Source organism: Carassius auratus, chromosome 6 (assembly GCF_003368295.1).
Source record: "Carassius auratus strain Wakin chromosome 6, ASM336829v1, whole genome shotgun sequence".
Taxonomy (NCBI): domain Eukaryota; kingdom Metazoa; phylum Chordata; class Actinopteri; order Cypriniformes; family Cyprinidae; genus Carassius; species Carassius auratus.
The window spans coordinates 11,454,849-11,475,432 of record NC_039248.1 but is presented as its reverse complement, the minus strand read 5'-3'; the positions used below and the strand labels follow the sequence as shown (position 1 = coordinate 11,475,432).

At 34.6% G+C, this 20,584-nt stretch overlaps 1 protein-coding gene across 4 annotated transcripts in view; it reads right to left on the bottom strand.

Annotated features, from left to right (window-relative positions):
• Nucleotides 1-1,753: 1,753 nt before the first annotated feature.
• Nucleotides 1,754-20,584, bottom strand: part of LOC113096410 (contactin-4) — an 85,695-nt gene continuing 66,864 nt past the window's right edge. The window contains exons 12-24 of one of the 4 annotated variants that reach the window (XM_026261792.1): nucleotides 20,139-20,266; nucleotides 19,254-19,426; nucleotides 17,984-18,101; nucleotides 17,696-17,794; nucleotides 17,449-17,607; nucleotides 16,623-16,772; nucleotides 13,549-13,619; nucleotides 10,886-11,120; nucleotides 10,455-10,570; nucleotides 9,249-9,429; nucleotides 5,440-5,552; nucleotides 2,874-3,054; nucleotides 1,754-2,730 (exon numbers count right to left, since the gene is read on the bottom strand). In XM_026261792.1, coding sequence (XP_026117577.1) covers nucleotides 2,636-2,730; nucleotides 2,874-3,054; nucleotides 5,440-5,552; nucleotides 9,249-9,429; nucleotides 10,455-10,570; nucleotides 10,886-11,120; nucleotides 13,549-13,619; nucleotides 16,623-16,772; nucleotides 17,449-17,607; nucleotides 17,696-17,794; nucleotides 17,984-18,101; nucleotides 19,254-19,426; nucleotides 20,139-20,266 — 1,819 coding nt within the window. In that variant the 3' untranslated portion in view covers nucleotides 1,754-2,635. The remainder of the gene's footprint in view (nucleotides 2,731-2,873; nucleotides 3,055-5,439; nucleotides 5,553-9,248; nucleotides 9,430-10,454; nucleotides 10,571-10,885; nucleotides 11,121-13,548; nucleotides 13,620-16,622; nucleotides 16,773-17,448; nucleotides 17,608-17,695; nucleotides 17,795-17,983; nucleotides 18,102-19,253; nucleotides 19,427-20,138; nucleotides 20,267-20,584) is intronic. The other 3 variants (XM_026261800.1, XM_026261808.1, XM_026261813.1) reach the window with 3 other exon arrangements.

Below are 20,584 nucleotides of genomic sequence, written 5' to 3'. Positions count from 1 at the left end.
TCTACTTTAGCAAACTCCATTTCACACCTCAACCGTAGCTCGGTTTCATAACTTAATGTCAAATGTTGGTAAATAAACATGTAGGATGCTGCTCACTGAGTTAAACTTCCAAAAAAGATACAGACGTGTGGCTACTTCCAGTTTTTTTTATGGTGGTTTAATAAACATGCGACTGAAGTTACACTATTTTGCCATTGCGAACGGCTTACAATATTATAATAAAATTACGGTAATTATAATATCAGCACCTTCAAGGACACTTTATTGATTATGATGTACAGAGTAGTCCATGAGACCGCTTTGAAAATCTGGGATTCTTTCCCCCCATTTATATTCAGAAATAAATGTTTTGGACTTTTTTGGAAAAGTTTAAAACAAGATATTTGAAAGAGGGGGTAAAATTATAAATAGGTTATAAGACGGTTATAAGTATTCTCATCAAGATAAATTCATAAGCAAAAAAAAAAAAAAAAAAAAAAAAAAGAAGAAAAAAAACAGCAGATGGACTTTTTCACTAGAGGAAGCGTATTGTAGACAGATATTATATTTTGGTCAGAAGCGACACTTTAAAGTTAAAACATTTTAATAGTGGATTAGTTTGTTGTTCACAAGACCTTAACTGATGGGTTGGAGTTGCGTGGATTACAGTTCTTGTGGATTGTTCTGACACTTTTATGAGCTGTTTGGACTCTTATTCTGACGGCACCCATTCACTTTCATTGGTGAGCAAGTGATATAATGCTAAATTTCTCCAAATCTTCTAAAGAAGAAACAAATTCATTGCATGACCTGAAGGAAAGTGAATGTTCAACCATTTTTCATGTTTGGGTGAACTATTACTTTAATTTCCATTGACGCACAAGATGCTTTTTGGATGCTGAATTAGATGATCAACATGTTTTACACAAACTTCTTGAGTTCATGTCAGTTCAGTTAATGGGGTGCATGCAAATATGAAGAAATTCAGTTTATGTTGCACTTCAACATTTCAATTCAGTTACTCTGATAATTTAATTTGTACCGAAAAGATGGTTGCATTTAATAAAAAAATGCTAAATAGTAGCAGTAATAGTAAATAGTAAATGCTAAATAGTAGCACACTCTTTTGGATCCACAGTATATATATATATATATATATATATATATATATATATATATATATATATATATATATATATATATATATATATATATATATATATATATATATATATACTGTATATTTTTTGTAATTTAAATAACTGTCAGTAAGAATGTCTGCCGGCTCTCATCCAGCAGAGACTAATCTCAGTCTATTGGTAATTACCAATCAGTATGCATTTCTTTAAAGGAATCGTCTCCAGGCAACCATATAGATCAGCCAAGCTCTATTCCATTCATCAAATTAGAATGAAACGTCTCCTCCCAGATCAAAAATGCTGTAGTGCGTGTTGGAGGCTGATACTGATACTGTAGCGAATCATATATTTGCTCTACAAATATTTCAATATGAAATCTTATTTATTTTATCTCTCAGAGATTGTACAGGGTTAATACAAAGGTATTAAACAGGCCAGAATGCTTGCATAACAGCAAAAGAAAACACCAGACGAACATGTTACATTTATAAAATGCAAAATTTCAAAACAAGGCAAAAATGTGGATATTACCATATAAGGAGATTTACTTTTTCAACATAAAAGGTTCATGATAAAAAAATAGCATACAAATATAAATAAACTAATAATAATAATAATGTTAATGTTAAATAATTATTATAAAAAATTATATATATATATAAAAAAGAATAAAACGTTTCTTTAAGATGCATGAATTTTGATATTTAGAAAACATGAAAACAACAGAGGGAATATCTGTTTTAGCTAAGATCTGATGACACACTTTGGTCTCATCGTCAAGCGTACAAACTCTGCAGATGAGAGTTATGGGTTAAATTTAAAGAAACAAGAAATGTGTTTCATTAAAAAAAATCATCAAATAACAGACTTTCATAATTGTCCAGAACAATAATTCATACTAATCTATGTAATTATCCAGAAACTATGTATCAAACAAAACTGTCGCTATTCTTCAAAACAATAATATCTCTCAGGGCTTATGTAAAACAACATAATGCATTTCATCTATCTAAAGGCCTTTTTACATACACAAACACAGCATCGCTGACTTGACTGACAAGTGTAGAAGGAAAAACAGCAATTCAAGGATTTCTCTTAAAGATCCAACATTCCAGGTCACTACTGCATTACAGGACTTAATACTGCGCTCAATGTGAATCTCAGCTCTGAACACCTAAGCAAAATCATTAGCTACAAGAGAAAGCCTACTTTTTTTTGCATAAAATCTACATACAAAAGACAAATAGTTTGACAAAGAGGTAAAAACCATCACAATATAAGGCAATGGAACTGAGTCACGTTTTTTTTCTTTAAAAAAAACAACAACTAAAAACTAGTAAAATAAAATAAAATGTAGCTATATCCACCCAATCCTAATTTTGAGAAGAATTGAAGCTGAAGTGTGTATGCAAAAATCTAAGTAAGCCATTTTTAGCTTGATATCTGTTTGGGAAACTATTTCGGTGACATCAGTGGCACGGAAATGACACACTTCATCTTTAAATAAAGGCAAAGTTCTATGAAAACAACCATGACAAGATCAGAAACACTACTCCGTGAACATGGGCCATCTTGCTTGCGTCTGAACTGAAGTATCCTCTTGAGTTCAGGCCTGTGATGGAGAGGAACACAAAGACATCACAGACAGGATTATACATAGGAGGCCATTACAAGTGTCAAGCAATTGGCAGGCTAGCAGTTCGATTCTGTGAGTGCAAGCTCAAAAATCAGTGTGCACCCTCTTAATGAGCTCACATGAAGCCTTACTTGACATCTTTGGAATACGGATGGGGCTACTGCTGCTGCCGTCTCCTCCGTCACTCAGGGCTTTGATCTGAACGAGCAGGTCCTCTTCTGATGGCAACTGAAGCTCCACGGACGTCCTGTTGGTCTCGACTACGCTGCTTCCTCTGTGCCAGTTCTGACGATACACAACCTGCGCGGGGGAAAGTGGGTCAGTGAAATGCAGCTAGTCTGTGCCAATTAGCAAAAAACACTCAAAAATAAATAAGTCACAACATCAACAAGGATATTTAATGATGTACAATGGCCTCAAAACATATTTGAAAACTTAATTCTCCTATAAAAAGTTGGAATTTGATTAGACGAAATGTCAAGCAAAAAAGCATTTACTATGAAGAAGAAAAGCACACTTTTTAAGCATAACATTTCACTAAAATAGGTCAATATTGTAAGTTTATAAGAGTTTATTAGAATACAATTAATTCAACTATCTACAGTATCTCTCTGTCTTTTTCTCTCTATACACACAGCCATTCAAAACTTTGGGATCAGTAAGACTTTTAAAGTTTTTTGTTTTTATTTTTTGTCTCTAATGCTCATTAAGGCTGCATTATTTGTAAAAAAAAAATACAGACGAAATATAAATATTGTGAAATATTTTAGAAATTTCTAATACTGGTTTCCTATTTCAATATACTTTAAAATATTGTTTATTTCTGTGATGCAGAGCTGAATTTTCATCAGCCATTACTCCAGTCTTCAGAGTTACAAGATCATTAAGAAATCATTCTAATATGCTTATTTATTATCAGTGTTGAAACTGTTGTGCCGCCTAATATATATTTTTTTGGAACCTGTGAATTTTTTCTTTTCTTTGATGAATAATAATAACAATTAATTTTTTTTTTTTTTTTTTAAAGTAGTCTATATTACTACAAAAGGTTAATTTTATTATACACAACACAACACAACATAAAAATGTAACTTAAGTGTAATTTAAATTCTCTCCTAAACAAACAAAAAAAAAACATATGTAAAAGTTTCATGCTGTCTCCTTGAAATCTTCAAAACCCAGGTGAAAAAGAGAATACAAATTAAATAATCGTTATACATTTCAAATTGACTTTCAGTGGGAGGATTATTAGTATGTTTGCTGACATATCTTGCTGTGAATAGGTTTCTCAATCCATAAATCATTTACATTTTTTTTTTCAGATTGACAGTGCAAAACAAATAGCCACCAAACTGATATTCTTTCTTACTCATACAGACTAGAAAATGTATGATTATTGATTGCATTATTCTGCAGGCGCCTCACAGCGGACGGTTAGGATTGCAAATGAACAGTGCTTCTCCCTTCTGAACGTGTCTTTGGCTAGGCCCCGCTAAGCTCGCCGCTCCAGATGGAGGATAGCATCAGAGCCGTCCAGCTGTTCCTCGACCCTACAAACCTCTACATTTCAGAGAGGTCGTCGTCAATTAGCTGCCAGCAAATTAATTTGCTCAAAAGAAATGAATAACATCGGACAATTTTTTATCCTCCTTCTGAACATTTTGTGTGAACTCTCGCTACAGATGACTCTGGTTTTGAGCGCAGCAGGAGATCGGGGGAGCTTGTTCTGAAATGTAAAAAAGCCTCTGATGTTTCTGAATTGTATGTATGACCTTGAGTGTAGAAGCGCTTCATTGCAGCTTGTGAGAGGAAATTTGAAAAATGTTAAAGATTACATTAAAGGGGAAATCAAATCTAGACAGTGAAATGTATTTAAAAAAAAGGTTTTCATTTAATGTCTTGTCAGATATTCATTACATTTAACATTTATTATTTATATTCTTTGCTAAGGGTCTTGCTAAAAGCATATACAGTATCTATGAGAGAAGTTTGAGTTTTTCTTATTTTTTTTTCTAAAAGTTTTGCAGGCAAAAAGGAGAAAAAGTGGCCTTTGCCGAGAAGAGAGATTTGATTTGTTTTGACAAATCCAATTCATTTTAATATTTTTAATGTAGAGGTTTGTAGAGTAACAATTTACAGTAGGTTGCAAACCTAAAGGCGTAGTCCACCCAAAAATTTTAATTCTGTTGTTCCAAACTTGAATGCATTTCTTTCCCCTGCAGAACACTTTTTGAAAAATGTTGGCCACCATACAGTTTTGGTTCCCAAAGAAGTCAATGGGAATTAAAACTGTATGGTCACCAACATTCTTCATATCCTTCTTGATGTTCCACATAAGAAACAAAGAAATAACTGAATTTTAATTTTGGTGTGGATTTTCCTTTAAAGAAGTGTATTATGTGAAAACGAATATTAAATATAAAGCTATGCAAAATAATTTGCACTTCAACTAAGAAGTTCAAAGGAGTCGCACGAGCATATCTGGAACGGCTTCACTGGCACTTCAAATAAAAAAATAAAAAATGTAATGAAAAAAACATAGTATATAATGCAGCTTTCAAATGTAATGTCCTCAGTCATTTATCTCCGAGTTGTTTTATGTGAAACACCCGCTTATGTGGCACACTGATACAGTATGTTTATCAGCAAAGCAACAGAAGAGCGAGAGCAAAAAAAACAGATTACCTTGTAGCCGGTTACTTCTGATTCATTGTCCATCGCCTTCACATGTTCCCAGTTCAGAAAGACCTTTGAGTTTGTCAGGTTCCACTCAATATTCCCTGGGGGTTGACTTGGAGCTAAAAGACATAAATCATATTCTGATTTACTTCCAACTTGTGTAATATGACTGAACAACATCTCCCCTATATTTTGTCCTTTGCAATCTAAACAATCAGCACTGCACCAGCTGAGGTATCATCTAAATTTAAGACGTTCAGAACTCACTGGCACAGATTCAATTCAGCTTGGCTCTCACTTTAAATTAGCTGGACTATAAATGGAACTTTAGGAGCCATTTTATGTAGTAGCAAAAAAATGCTATAAAACAAAGGAACATTGTATAGAGCATCAAAGGACTCTCACTCAAAAATATAAATTATGTGATCATTTATTCACTCTCTTGTCTTTTTAAATCCCTTAATAGAATGTCCAAGCTTCCATTCAGTTACGACCTCAATAACTTAACTTCTGTCCATTTCTCATACAACGCAACTGTATGGATTCTAAAGATTTGTGATATGGTGAAAGAGTAGCATAGACTACTTTTATGATGCTTTGATCTTTTTGGAGCTTGACAGGGCCAGGTCCCCATCCACTTTTACTGTAAGACAACAAAGTAGAGTAGACATTCTTCAGAACCTCTCGTTTTGTGTTCCTCAGAAGACAATAAATGTTGGGTTGAATAAATAAAGCCTGAATTTTCATTGTGGACTCATCTATTTCTGTGTAAAAGTTGATGAATTCTAAGTGAATGTCAGCATGCCCTTCTTTCCTTTATTTCCATAACTCCCTAACAGTAAAATAATTGCCCCCGATGTAGGGTTGCTTAAGAGCAATTTCATAAATTTTCCCACTGCCTGGTCATGTTCCTTCACAAACAATTCTACTTTTTATAGTAATTTAGGAATTTATACATAGTTTAACAGCAAATGAGCACTGAACCAGGGAAAATCTGAGCTCTTTTCTTATCAAATTTCATGGCTAGGACTTTGTGCACCATATATTCATAGTTTTTAAAAAATGAGGATAATAGCTATCATAATTTGAAGCCATTTAACTAATGATACCAAGCCCAGTGAGTCTACAATACATGCTATTATGATAACTATACTAGATCATAACAGCGGTTGGCGGTATCACAGTATGTTTTGTCAGAGAATCTGCTGTACAAAGTAAAAAGGACAATCGGCTATCTGCTCCGACACAAAGAAAGAGATCTGTCAGTTTCTTTATTTTAAAGCACCCTTAATTGTATGCTCAGTCTATTAGCTGAAAATACCCATAAGACTCCTTCCATAGTAATGTCATAGTTTATCAGATCAGTTTCTGGCTCAGTTAAACACAGTGTTTTGTTCTTGATTATTGGCATCAGATAATGAACCTATTTAGCCACGGTAGTTTAACAAAGGCCGACTTAATCTCTTATAGTGTTGAGAACACCCCACTAAGAGGTTAGGACTATGATCCTGTCAGGCCTCTAATCTACATTCACTGACAAATATATAAAGTGTGTGACCTTGGAACACAGAACCAGTCTTAAGTGTAAATTTCTCAAAATGTATATTTATATATCATCTGAAAGCTGAATAAATTAGCTTTCCATTGATGCATGGTTTATTAGGATCGGACAATATTTGTCCGTGAAACTACTATTTGAAAATATGGAATTTGAGGGTGCAAAAAAAAAAAAAAAAAAAAAAAAAAAAAATATATATATATATATATATATATATATATATATACAATGAATGATGATCTGATTTTATGTCATTTTTCCTTTTTTATTCAGAATATTCACAAATGTGTTAGCTATGGCATGAAATATCTGATATTCCAATTGTCAAATACATGCAAGTGGAAGTATATTGTTGTTTAAACACCTTTATAACGATCGCGTTAGTTGAACTGTATGCGCGATGGGCGCCGCCGTGTTAGTTTGTGCCGCAGATGCAGTTCAGAGAATCGGATCTGTTGGATTTTCAACTTCTAGGTTTACAACACGTGAATTCATCCACTTCTCCCGAAATAATTAAAAGTAAGTGGCTGGTGAACTGGGAATAGAATAGAGTATACGTTGAAGTTACTTACACAATGTGTATCTGATATGAATAAAATGTGTCGAATTATAATGGAAAGGATTATTATTACCTCTTCCATAGACATCAGTGTGTATTTTACAAACTCTAATTCTATAGTTTTTTTTTAGTACTTATGTGAATTTATGTGTTTGAAACCTAAAAAAAAAACGTATGTGGTAGGGCATGATACTTTTGTGAAAAAAATCATTTTCGATTTTTAAGACATAAGTGTTCATTGAATCGATTGTAAAATGTCTAATGAAAAAATAAAAAAAAAGATGTTTCCTTTTTCAACGTCAAATTACGGACGAACGTAAAGAGTCGAAAATGTTTCAAGAATAAAGTCGAAATAGGGCTACTACAAGAATAAAGTTGAAATATTATGAGAATAAAGTCAAAATGTTTCGAGAATAAAGCTGAAATATTACGAGAATAAAGTTGATATATTACGAGATTAAAGTCAAAATATCATGAGAATAAAAGCAAAATGTTTCGAGAATAAAGTTGAAATGTTACGAGATTAAAGTTGAAATATTACGAGAATACATTTTCACAGAGCCTATTTGGAATTTTCACAAAGAAATTTAATAAATTAAAGAATTTAAAAAACACATTATTGTAAAACATAATTTGTGTTTCGCTATAAAACTGATTTTGAAAGCTGAGACATTAGGTCTATTAGAAGTATGAATCTTATTGCTATTGGGTGGCTGGCGCACTACAAAAAATGAATGCAAAGGAATATATGAAATATTATTTCCAAGCATACTGTCCCCGCGAGTATGACACATGGTAGGATTTCTGCTAATAATCCCACATATATTTATGGTGTATTTAAAAAAAAATTGTTAAATAAGAGAACTACACCCCCCCCCCATCCCCAAAGGAATATTGATTGGGTGTGAGAGCTGATGTTAAGATAAAAAGTTGTTCCTGTCAGTTTAAATAATAAATATCATATTCTTAATATAAAGCTGTTTCCGCGAGTCCTTAAAACTTACTCTTCCTCAACCCAGTAAGATGATATGGCTGCTCAGATGCAACAATATTCAAATCAATCCCAGTTACCTGAAACCCTCTCCCAGTGCTCTCAACCTGGGACATTTACATGCACAATAAAGGCCTTCTTTCAAAATAATACAACTTTAATTTCTAATGTTTAAATCCTCAAAACATTTCGACTTTATTCTCGTAATATTTCGACTTTATTCTCGTAGTATTAGGACTTTATCCTCGTAGTATTTTGACTTTATTCTTGTAATATTTCGACTTTATTCTTGTAATATTTCGACTTTATTCTCAAAGTATTTAGACTTTAATCTTGCAATCTTTCGGGCCCTGGCCGAAAACTGTTACTTTAAGCTGTACTTTAAGCCCGAGGACCCTAACTTGCAGTGAGGCACCCACCGTTCAGCTTCCTCTGGCAGTCTTAAAAATACAGCCTGAAGCTTTTGAGGCCCCTGGAAGTCTGAATATTATGCTAGGCAAGTTTTGTTATTACTGGCCTTTTTACTTTCATGTTTTGTGCTATTAAAAGGCTACAAAATAATACAGAGGATTTAGACAATGATGTTAAAAAGTTTCGGAAGGAGTTTGCCAAGCCACAGCATGCCATCCCAAAATCATCGTTTCACATCATCTATTCATTTACTGTGTTTGGTTTGAAATTATGATTTCAATAATTATATGACTTACGTGGCTTCTTGGTGGTGATGGTAATTTGTGTGCTGGAGGGTCCAGTGCCTGCACTGTTGTGTGCTTTGACTGATATCAGATAAAGTGTGCTTCCCTTCAGACCCGTGATGTTGACTGAGGTTTCCGTGACCCTTACTCTCTCTGCATCACTTTCAGGTGACCCATCCTCCAACCACTGCACCTGTAATAGTGAAGTGACATTTAAAGAGACAATAGGTCATTTACATTTTTACAACACAGAAATAAATAAATAATTAAAGTTCTCCATCTAGCAGCTCGCAAAAATAATAATAATAGATACAATTATATATATATATATATATATATATATATATATAGAGAGAGAGAGAGAGAGAGAGAGAGAGAGAGAGAGAGAGAGAAATACTTTGAAAAGTACTTTTAAAATGGTCAAATGTTATAGAAATTGCTTATGTAATTATTTTACACAAAGTAAGTTGAAAAAGAAAAGAAACAAAGATATGACACATTTAATACCCACACACATACATACATATATTAATTTTAATGTTTGAATGAGCATGATGTTTCTGCTTGAGTAAACGTGCTTCCAACCTCACATCTAAGAAATCGAGAAGAATGTCATTTTTGCTCCTGTATTAGCGTTCGATACACTAACTCAAAGTCACTGTGACTCGGTTTCTCTTTTTTAACACTTTCAATAAACATCTGCACACCGAAGCAAGGGACTCTGGAAATATTTGTGGATTTTCATACTGTATGTGCTTTTTTTTACTACCCGAAGCTGTGAATGACTTTGTGGTTTCTCCACGGAACAACCGCGTGACCTTTCTCACGGAAGCTCGTTTGGGTTGAAAGGAGAGAAATGGGCAGAATCCTGTGGGTTTCTCACACAGTGAGAAACGACCTAGCAGCTGAAGTGTTTGCAGGAGGGGGAATTGATGTATGATGTCCACACATCTGAAAGGTGATTTATATAAGTGCCCAGAAAGCCTGGGTATTGGCGCTCCACGGGAGACAGGACCAGCTGTGAGAAGACCTCTTCATTCTGCAGATGAGATTGTGAAAAATGTGGCCGGGGGATCGCAGGCTCTTGTTGGGGAGCAGGAAATTGCACACCCTACCATCAGTGCAGTGCATACATTAAGGCATCTGATTGAGGTGATGCAGCGTGAGGTCAGAGCCTCTTTTCTCCCTCCCTCCATTTGCTGTATGGTGTTTACGTACCTCGTAGCCCGTTATCCGTCCTTTGCTGCCGCTTTGGTGAACAGGTTCCCAAAATACCTCGATCTCAGATGCGGATAGAGTGCGGGCCCAGACTCTGGGAGGAGCTACGGAGGGTTCTGTTGATGTCAGAAATATCAAAAAACGGGGAAAGAATGTGAAAAACAACAGGAAATGAGAAAAGACAGTTTACAGGATTAATCCAACATCAGTCTTTGGTGCATAAATGTACCACCTGTTTGCAAGAACTAGACCTAATTGCGCTGTTAGCACACAAAATAAAGAAATTACCATCAAAGTGCACTAACACAGCTGTAGAGGGAGTGTAATTAAAACTTGGAACAGATCCATCAACTTTTGTCATTCCTAAACGATGTCCAATAATGTCCTTGCACAATTTGCATACAATCAACACAGAACACAAGCATATTAACCTTCATCTGCTGAATATACAATGACCACGGGGCTGAACGGTCCCTCTCCGATCTCGTTGTAGACGCCGACTTTGACTTCAAACTGAGTGAGTGGTGGAAAGGTATCATTTTTATAAATGTAGCGTGATGCATCTGCCAAGGCCAACACGCTTTGTTTCCATGTCGTGGTGCCAAGTGGACGAAATGCCACCACGTAGCCAAACTTCTCTCCATTTTGTAGCTCCTCTGGCACAGGCTGTGAAAAATTAGAATTAAAAAAAGGTTATGTGATTTAAGAAAGAAAGTCACTTGTTTCGTTCCCGTGGTTTTACATTTACCTTTATGCAATTGGCAGATGTTTTCATTCAAAGCTCCTTAAATGTATTTTATATATATATATACAGTGGGGATCGAAAGTTTGGGCACCCCTTGCAGAATCTGTGAAAATATGAGTAATTTTAATGCATGTTATTTTTTATTTAGTACTGTCCTGAGTAAGATATTGTACATAAATGATATTAACATTTAGTCCACAAGACAAAAAAATTGCTGAAATTATTAAAATAACCCCACTCAAAAGTTTGGGAACCCTTGGTTCTTAGTACTGTGTTCTGTTACCTGATGATCCTCGACTGTCTTTCTGTTTTGTGATGGTTCAGCATGAGTCCCTTGTTTGTTCTGAACAGTTAAACTGAGCAGCGTTCTTCAGAAAAATCTTTAAGGTCCTGCAGATTCTTCAGTTTTCCAGCATCTTTGCATATTTGAACCCTTTCCAGCAGTGACTGTATGATTTTGAGATACATCTTTTCAGACTGAGGACATTTGAGGGACTCAAACAAAACTATTTAAAAAGATTCAAACATTCACTGATGCTCCAGAAGGAAACAAGATGCATTACGAGCTGGGGGGTGAAAACTTTTGGAATTTGAAGATCCATGTAAATTGTACTTAATTTGTGTACCGGGAAACATACAAGTATCTTCTGTTGCTTACGAAGGGCAGAACTAAATGGAAAACAATTATATTTCAACAAAATAAGAAAAATTTGGCCATCTTCATCGTGTTCAAAAGTTTTCACCCCCCAGCTCTTAATGCATCTTGTTTCCTTCTGGAGCCTTAAAGATTTTTCTGAAGAACGCTGCTCAGTTTAACTGTTCAGAACAAACAAGGGACTCAGGCACAACCATCACAAAACAGAAAGACAGTCGAGGATCATCAGGTAACAGAACACAGTACTAAGAACCAAGGGTTCCCAAACTTTTGAGTGGGGTTATTTTAATAATTTCACTAAATGTTAATGGACTAAATGTTAATATCTTTTATGTACAATATCTTACTCAGGACAGTACTAAATAAAAAATAACATGCATTTAGTATGATCTCTCTTATTTTTTGAAAATTACTCATATTTTCACAGATTCTACAAGGGGTATATATATATATATATATATATATATATATATAAAAGAAGGAACTACAATCCCGTTAAGAATTTTGTTGCAAAATCTGCATACATAATAATATTACAAGGATTATAATATTACTAAAATATTTGTATTACCTGATCAAATCATGTTTAACAGGAGAATGCATGATGAAAAACTTTATTACCCATGATGCTGTGCAAAAAGCCTCTAACATGAGGCACCATGACTGACAAAACAATTAAAATATTTGTATACATATGTGCATATTTTGCAATAAATATATTGTGTCTATAGATAATTAACAACTTTAAATTAATAGTTTTATGGGATTGTAGTTCTCTGTCTTTAAGTCTTTAAGTAAAACTTTGTCTAATTTTCAATAATTTTTTTGTTTGAATAAAATTTTATAATATTGTATTCTCCTTGTAGCTGGCTGGGTTGGTTCATGGATTATACTGTTCTAACAGTCTCTTAAACATCTCTATGAAAAAATAAAACAAAAATGAAACTACAGGAACCAATGCTGCTGAAAAAGTGGGCACCAATCAGATTCAAGCACCGGAGCTAACTGTATGAGAAATTGTATCATTATAATAACAAACACTTGAAAAAAAGTGCTACTCTTCTCAAAAAATCCCGTTATTTGAGGTGTCACTCGTGTCTGTAGCACAAATGATGCGGGACGATTTACAAGGCAAAATTGTATAGGGTAATAGGGTTGTTCAAGTATGAGCAATAATATTAGTCGCTCAAAAATGCATTAAAAGAAAATCATGCAGCTGACATGGCATTACATTACTGCAAGTTGACAAGTAATTTTCCGTGGTAGGTTTACATTGTTGCTTACATAATCTCAAATCCAGTAAATATAAGTAAATAAAGTTGACAGATTAAAGCACAACTCTGTCAGACAAGAAACCTCTGGACTTAGTGAAAAATGTGCCATATTTTGAAAGTAACACTGTATTTAAACACACCGCCGAATATCTGCCATGACAGCCGGTGAGATTAAGAGAAAGCCATTGATAAACATTGTCATTTCAGATTTACTGGTATGAAAGCTGTCTCATATCTGCGTCTTCATTATGATTTACATACCAGAGGGAGCAATCCCACTGAGGCAAAAAGCAAAGACGACAGCGCTGCCTTTTAATTAAACCTTGTCTAATTTAAACCACGTCACCGTGGAGAATTCCCTCAGAATCCGATTCACAAGGTTTGAAAATGCTCCTGTCACAATAAAGACGCTGAGCTCACCTCCCAAGCAATCACCAGTTCGCCTCGGCTTCCTCCACCTCCACTCACGTTAGCTGGGGCGACTTCAGGATCTGCCAGTCAGAACAGAGAACAGACAACAGAACACAAGAAACAGACTTTATACCTGTGGGACTGGCGGCAAATCCCAATACTTCCTTCTCCTGAGGTGCGGCTCAATGGTCTTTTGAAAATGCTTCAAAGAATCTGAATGAGGTAGATTGTAGCAACCTGTAGAATTTCCAGTTTCTGATGAAAATGGTTGTCCGGTCTTAGCATATGTTTCTCAGCCTGGTTTTGGTGGCAATTTGTGACTTTTTTTTGTCTGAACACCAGCTTGGGTAGGGTAGGAGATCGGCTAGAACAATTTAAGACCAGCAGATATAACAAATTCAAGCTAGTTTAATAATTGTAATCCATTGCTGATTACAGATTACATTATAGATTACTTTTTTTATCAAGCTTGGGTTAGGGTTAGGGTTAGATTAAACATACATTACATAGATTAAACATACATAACATGAAACATACCATATTTATATAAAAAAGTAAAAGTAAATAAAACGTTCCATCATGAAATGCATTAAACTTTACATTACACAACGGTTTGCCAAACTGGGGTTAATGTAAGAACTGCAGTAGCTTTGAGTTTTGATAAAAAGCTAAAAAATTACAACTTTAAAATGTACAATAAAAATAACCGAACACTAAAAATATACATATTTTACGTGTTTACCTGCCTATCAATGTGGCCATTAAGCAACATTAGGGAACTGTAAACATTTGAATGCTAAATCATTTAAATATTAAAGATCATTATTTTATGTATTTGGTGTAACAGAATATATTGACATGCTTTAATGTTCAAAACATTATTTTCAAATACTGTACATTATTGTAATTCCTCTGTGCCCCGCCTCTCTCAAATGTGTCGTTTTCTACAAAGTCCCTCGTTCCAGAAAGCCCAGTCTGCTCTGATTTGCCACCTGCCGAGTGCATTGTGAACACCGCAAGCACTTGTCGGAAATGTAACCCCCCCTTCCATAATCACAAGCTTCATCTTTCAAAATAAATTTAAAGACGGCTAATTATGTCCTTTGTTCCCCTTTCAGGCTTGACCTGATGGTAAAACTGAGTCGCGTGACAAACACAGTGAAGAAGCTCGTATGTGTTTTTCAAGTACACAAGCCACGGACTGTTAAGACAGCTGACTCCACTGTGTGACCCTGTCTCTCTCTCTTTATCACATGTGCGCGCAAAACTCCATATTTGAACATTCAATAGCAAATACTTAAACTAAAAACATACTTACAGTAGCTGATTCAGAAGCACAATATTGTGTGTAAAAAGTCATAATGACCTCCTCTCCTAGGTTCACAAAACGGTCATCCATAAAATCCATTGCTGTTTTGTTGTAAATAATCTTAAAGATTCCTAAATGCATCTACTTTTGGAAGGCCAAATAAAGTGCTTTTGCTTCCGCCTAGATACACACATTATTTCCCTGACATGGCTGCTTCAACACTAACTTCGTTTACTGAAACCACGCCTTCTTTCTTTGCATGAACATTTGGGCGGCATTACGCAAATATTTCCACATAGTGATCTAAACGTGGGGGCGTGTTTGAATGTGAGTTTTAACTTAATACATAAAGAATATCTATGTGGATTTGAGACTTTAGTCTTTGCAACTTCACAGATCTTCTTTATGCATCATGGGCCCCTTAAATAAACAATAAAACAACAATAACGTTACACACCCAAAGTCTTCCAGGTTTGAAATGTTTTTGGCCAGACATTCATCGGGAATAATTTACTGCCATTGTTTGAATAATATCTAATCATGTAGTCCGTTAAAAGTTATTTAAATAACAATATAACCATTTTAAGAAGTATTACACTCTAATTACAAGTACTTAATTTTTGGAATCCGATTACATACTCCAGATTACATGTAATCAGTTACTAGTCAGCACTGTTTTATGTTCTGGTTTATTTTATAGTGTATATATATATATATATATATATATATATATATATATATATATATATATATATATATATATATATATATATATATATATATATATATATATATAGTATCCATATGCATATAGTGTAGATTGCAAGTTATATTAAGAGTCAGTAACTAAATATTGCCAAATATTATCTTCTCATATTGTGAACAGTGTTCTATTGTAACATATTTAGACTGTCTGGATGAAAATTAATTAAAAGTAAATATTGCCCAATTCCCCAGCCAAAGGGAAGACTAATAACCGTAATTATCACTATTTACACTTCATAGCTATTTACACTATTGTCCCATAGTGCAATATGTTAAAATTTATCAGTAACTCTCTCAGAAAATGACTTATAGCTTTGATTTCACATTATAGATATTGCTGTTAAATACTAAAAAATCCTAGCAAATGTGTCTCTTTTTGACGTAAGTTGTATTTGCTGAATAATTGGAGTCTGAAAGACAGCAGCTGTTTGCATGTCATTTTCACTTGGGATTGTGTGCTGAAGCCTGCTTCTATTTGTGAATCAGTGATCGAAGCATTTGCACACAGGACCTGATCTTAAAATAAAGCATTTCAAGTGTTACTGCCTCAGAATACGGGAGAAGTCCAGTCAATTTTTGTTGATGTCAACATGAATTATTGATAGCTGCATTTCCTGATAGCTGATGTCCAGCCGCTGAGAGCAGCAGGGTTGGATCTTGCATTAAAGAATATAGCTGCATGAGCTTGAGTTTTATATTGTTCTAAATTTCCATGCAACCACATTTTCTTGCAGTTTTTAATAAATTAACTAAAAACACCAGCCCTTCTGTGATGCCATTCCGATTTCAGTGCACTTAATTTGTGTCCTAATTGTCTGTAAATTATTTAGCAATTTGGATGTTCCCAGGAAAATTGGTGTGAATGCAAGGGTGTTTATTTCTCATTCTTGAACTCTATTACGAGGAGTCACTCCTGGTGATTTAAACTAATTATAGAATTAAATTACATTTTCTCCTTCCTGATGTATTAGAGATGACAGATATGGAATTGGGAGGGATGAACGCTTACCTGCAGCTTTGGTGTGCACAGGTTTGGATGGCACGCTGGGTTCCCCCACCCCCACGCTGTTGATAGCCACAACTCTAAATTCATAATCTACCCACGGATTTAGATTCACCACTGTCGCATGAATCATCTGTCCGGGCACAGAATCAGGAACTAGGATTAAAGAAAATATGGAATGGAAAAACACATCAATGCCCATCTGCACAAATGAGTAGCCTAGCATAATTATTTTGCATTTACTTATGCAGATATATTTCTTAGCAATCTTATCTTAGCAATTGCATGTTTCTGTTTTTATCTTTCACAGTGTATAAAAAAAAAAAAAAACATTTGCATAAATCACATTTAAGTGACTCACTCACAATAAAATAAAAATAATATATATATATATATATATATATATATATATATATATATATATATATGTGAACAGTTGCTTTGCAAATTATCTATCTATCTATCTATCTATCTTAAATACATTGTTTGTTTATTCCTATATGACTATGCCAGTAAATTTCATATTATAAGAATATGGCACTATGGTATATAGAAAGTATCACAAAAGTATGTACAATGGCATTGTCATCTGTGCAGACTTATATTTACATCAAATGTGAAGTGGAAATTGAAGGATTGTCAATTTATTTTATTTTATTACTTTTTTCAGTGTATATTATAATATGACTTGAATTATTATTATTAGATATTTTTTTACCATATTTAGTCAGTGAAGTTTTTGTAAAGTTACAGTAAAAAGCATATGAACAGTTGCTTCCTGCAATAATATTCTATAATAAACCTAGATTTAACAAGACATAGAGTCCTATACCAGTTTTGACTGCCTGCCAGCCGATAGAGAAAGGGGTCCTTGCTTGCACGATGTAGAGGGTAACAGGACTGTGGTTGTCAGGTCCGGGGCCCCACGAGAGCTGAGCAGACCTGTCTGTGACGTCCCCCACCAACACACCCACCGGAGCACCAGGGGGCCCTGACAACATCACCGCCAAAGAGACAAAAAGGACTCAAACTTGCTGCGTATCCTCATCACAGAAGGGCACAGCAAGGTGACCAAGTACCTTGCGGTCTGAGACAAGTCTGCCCACAAAAGGCGACATGTTTAATATTCAGAACCAGGGAGAGAGATCCTTCACTTGATGATGGAAATACAAAAGGTTCTAAAGAGCACGAAGCAGGGAATTAATGCATTGATTTCAGATACTTCTGTAGTCATTACTTCAAGAGCTGAATAATGGAATAAAATAGAAATAGCGGGGCAAATTGTGAGGCCTCTTTAATTTATATTTGATAAATGCTCAGAAAAGTGTAGAATACTAAGCAGCCTCCTCGGGGGGAGATGCACATACCTCTGACAATTAAGTCTGCCGCCGCAGACACACTGTCCACTACTGTATGCACCATACAGACGTACTTCCCAGAGTGCTTCAGCTGCACGTTCCTGATCATAAGATCCCCAGAAGAGCCCTATAACAAAGAGCATTAAATAAAAAATTTGTAAAGAAAAAATCTATCTATCTACGTCAGTCCATCCATCTATATAGCCCCGATGATGTAGTTTGATTGCTATTTATAAATGTTTTTGAAAGAAGTCTCTTATGTTAACCAAGGCTGCATTTGTTTGTTTAAAAATACAGTAAAATCAAATGTTATTGCAATTTAAAACATCCATTTTTTATTTCAATATATTATAAAACAATATATTTATTATTTAATGGCGAAGTTGAATTTTCAGCAGCCATTACTCCAGTGTTACATGTTCCTTCAGAAATAATTCCAATATGCTGATTTGCTACTCATGAAACATTTATTATTTCCAGTGTTAAAACGGTTGTCCTTCTTAATATTTTTGTTTTGTAACTGTATTTTTTTTCATGATGTTTTTAATTAATAGAAAGTTGCAAATTATATGCATTTGAAACAAATTTGTAAAATCCTAATTGTCACTTTTGATAAATATAATGCATCCTTGCTGCAAAAAAAAGTATTATTTCTTAAAAAAAAAAAAGAAAAATTAACAGTAATTTACAGTATATTTTTAAGGGAAACCTTAAAGTCTCTAAAATCATCAAGTACTGTATATATATTCATTTCTGTAGTTACATCACATTTGAAAAACATCAAGAAGCAAATAGCAGTAGCAAAAAGCTCTCATATTTGATTGTCCCTTCAGTTCAGATAGGGTCATTTTAACTTGTTTGGACAAGCAATCCTTCTGGCTGTTAGTGATAGCCAACCATTTGTGTGTTTGTTCACCGGTCCTCTCCAGGTTCTCAAAAGCAATACTTGGCAACTTAAAGGCTCCCTGGATAATCTAAAGAGAGAGAGAGAGTGGGCCCTGTGGATTGCTATTTGAGGTTCACTGTGTGTTAAACAGAGTACAATGTAAATCCTGTAATCAGTCAGATTTGTGCCTCTACGTTCAGAGAGCAGCCAGGTGCCCTTGTACTCAAGTCCCCCCCATTGCTAGCTGAGCTAAAAAAAAAAAAGGTTAAACATAAGATCCCAATCATTCCTCACTCCCATTCCTCTGGTGATTTCAAAGAGGAATCCAAGGCTACAGTAATTCAGAAATACAGCATTTGTAGCTTTGAATTATAATGACTGACAGAAACGCACCCCTCCAATCATCCCAAAGTGATCGTGTCGAGTGAAATCGATGAGCTTGCCGTTGAAGAACCACTTGAAGATGGGGTTCAGAGTGGAGTCTTTAGATACTTCACACGGCAAGACAATGCTCTCCCCTACTGTGGCATCCATACTCAAAGGAGGGACTGTAATCTTGGTTGGTTCTGCCAAAAAAAAAATGTTTTAAGTGAGATAAAGGGAAGAAAGGACTAGGACGGAAGTGTTGAAGGTCTTCAGTTATGCATTAATTCATGAGCGTTTTCAGGTTTGGAGACTCAAGGGCCAACCAGCTAAACAAACTGAAATCCAGCCTGTAAAAGCAGCCAGAACAGCCTGAATCATCTTAAACCAGCTAAAATCATAAATTAAATTATTTTATTCAACAGTTACTTGTTGACTCACTTACTAAGCATCACAAAAGAGAATCTGCCAACACCAACAAATTTTTTTTTTTTATTATTCAGTCCTGAGTTTGAATAGCCCTACTTGAAGCCATTCAAAAACATGCATATGTAATGCCACAACTTATTAAAGGAGTAAATTGAGAGAGAGAGAAAAAAAAACTTGCAACAGCAGCATATTTTTAATTAAACATGCAGAAAGTGACTGGGGAGACGAGGATGAGATCTGCTCCCGGTGCTGTGGATGGCTCAGATTTTTTTCACACTAACGGCTGGACCAATAACTCACACATGACAAAAGCTTGGATGAGTTATACCTCTGTCAAACCGGCAGGAACATAAAACAACTATATATTTCATTATCAATTTCATGCTTGGGTTGCTCACTGTTTTTCCACTGGTTCTCATCCGGTTTAAGGCATCCGCTTAGAAGCAAGAGAAATGTGCTGTTTGTGAAATCTGAAAGGTGCTTTACCTTTGACCACTAAAGTCCCAGAACTGCTGGATGTACCGAAGGGGTTTCTGGCGACACAAGTGTACCTCCCTGCGTCAGATTTGGTAACATTGGCAATTCTGAGAGTCCCGTCATCTGAGATGGTCCGCCTGCAACAATAAATAACAATTATTGAAACAATCAATGATATCTTCATATAACAAAGCGTATTTATTTATTTAAAAATAAATAAATGTTTATATATATATATATATATATATATATATATATATATATATATATATATATATATATATATATATATATATATATATATATATATATGCCAAACGATTAATCATGATTAATCACATCTAAAATAAAGTTTTTGTTTACATAATATATGTATGTGTAGTGTGTTTATTATGTATAAACAAATACAGTATACACACATACAGTTCAGTATATATTTTGAAAAAATACATTAA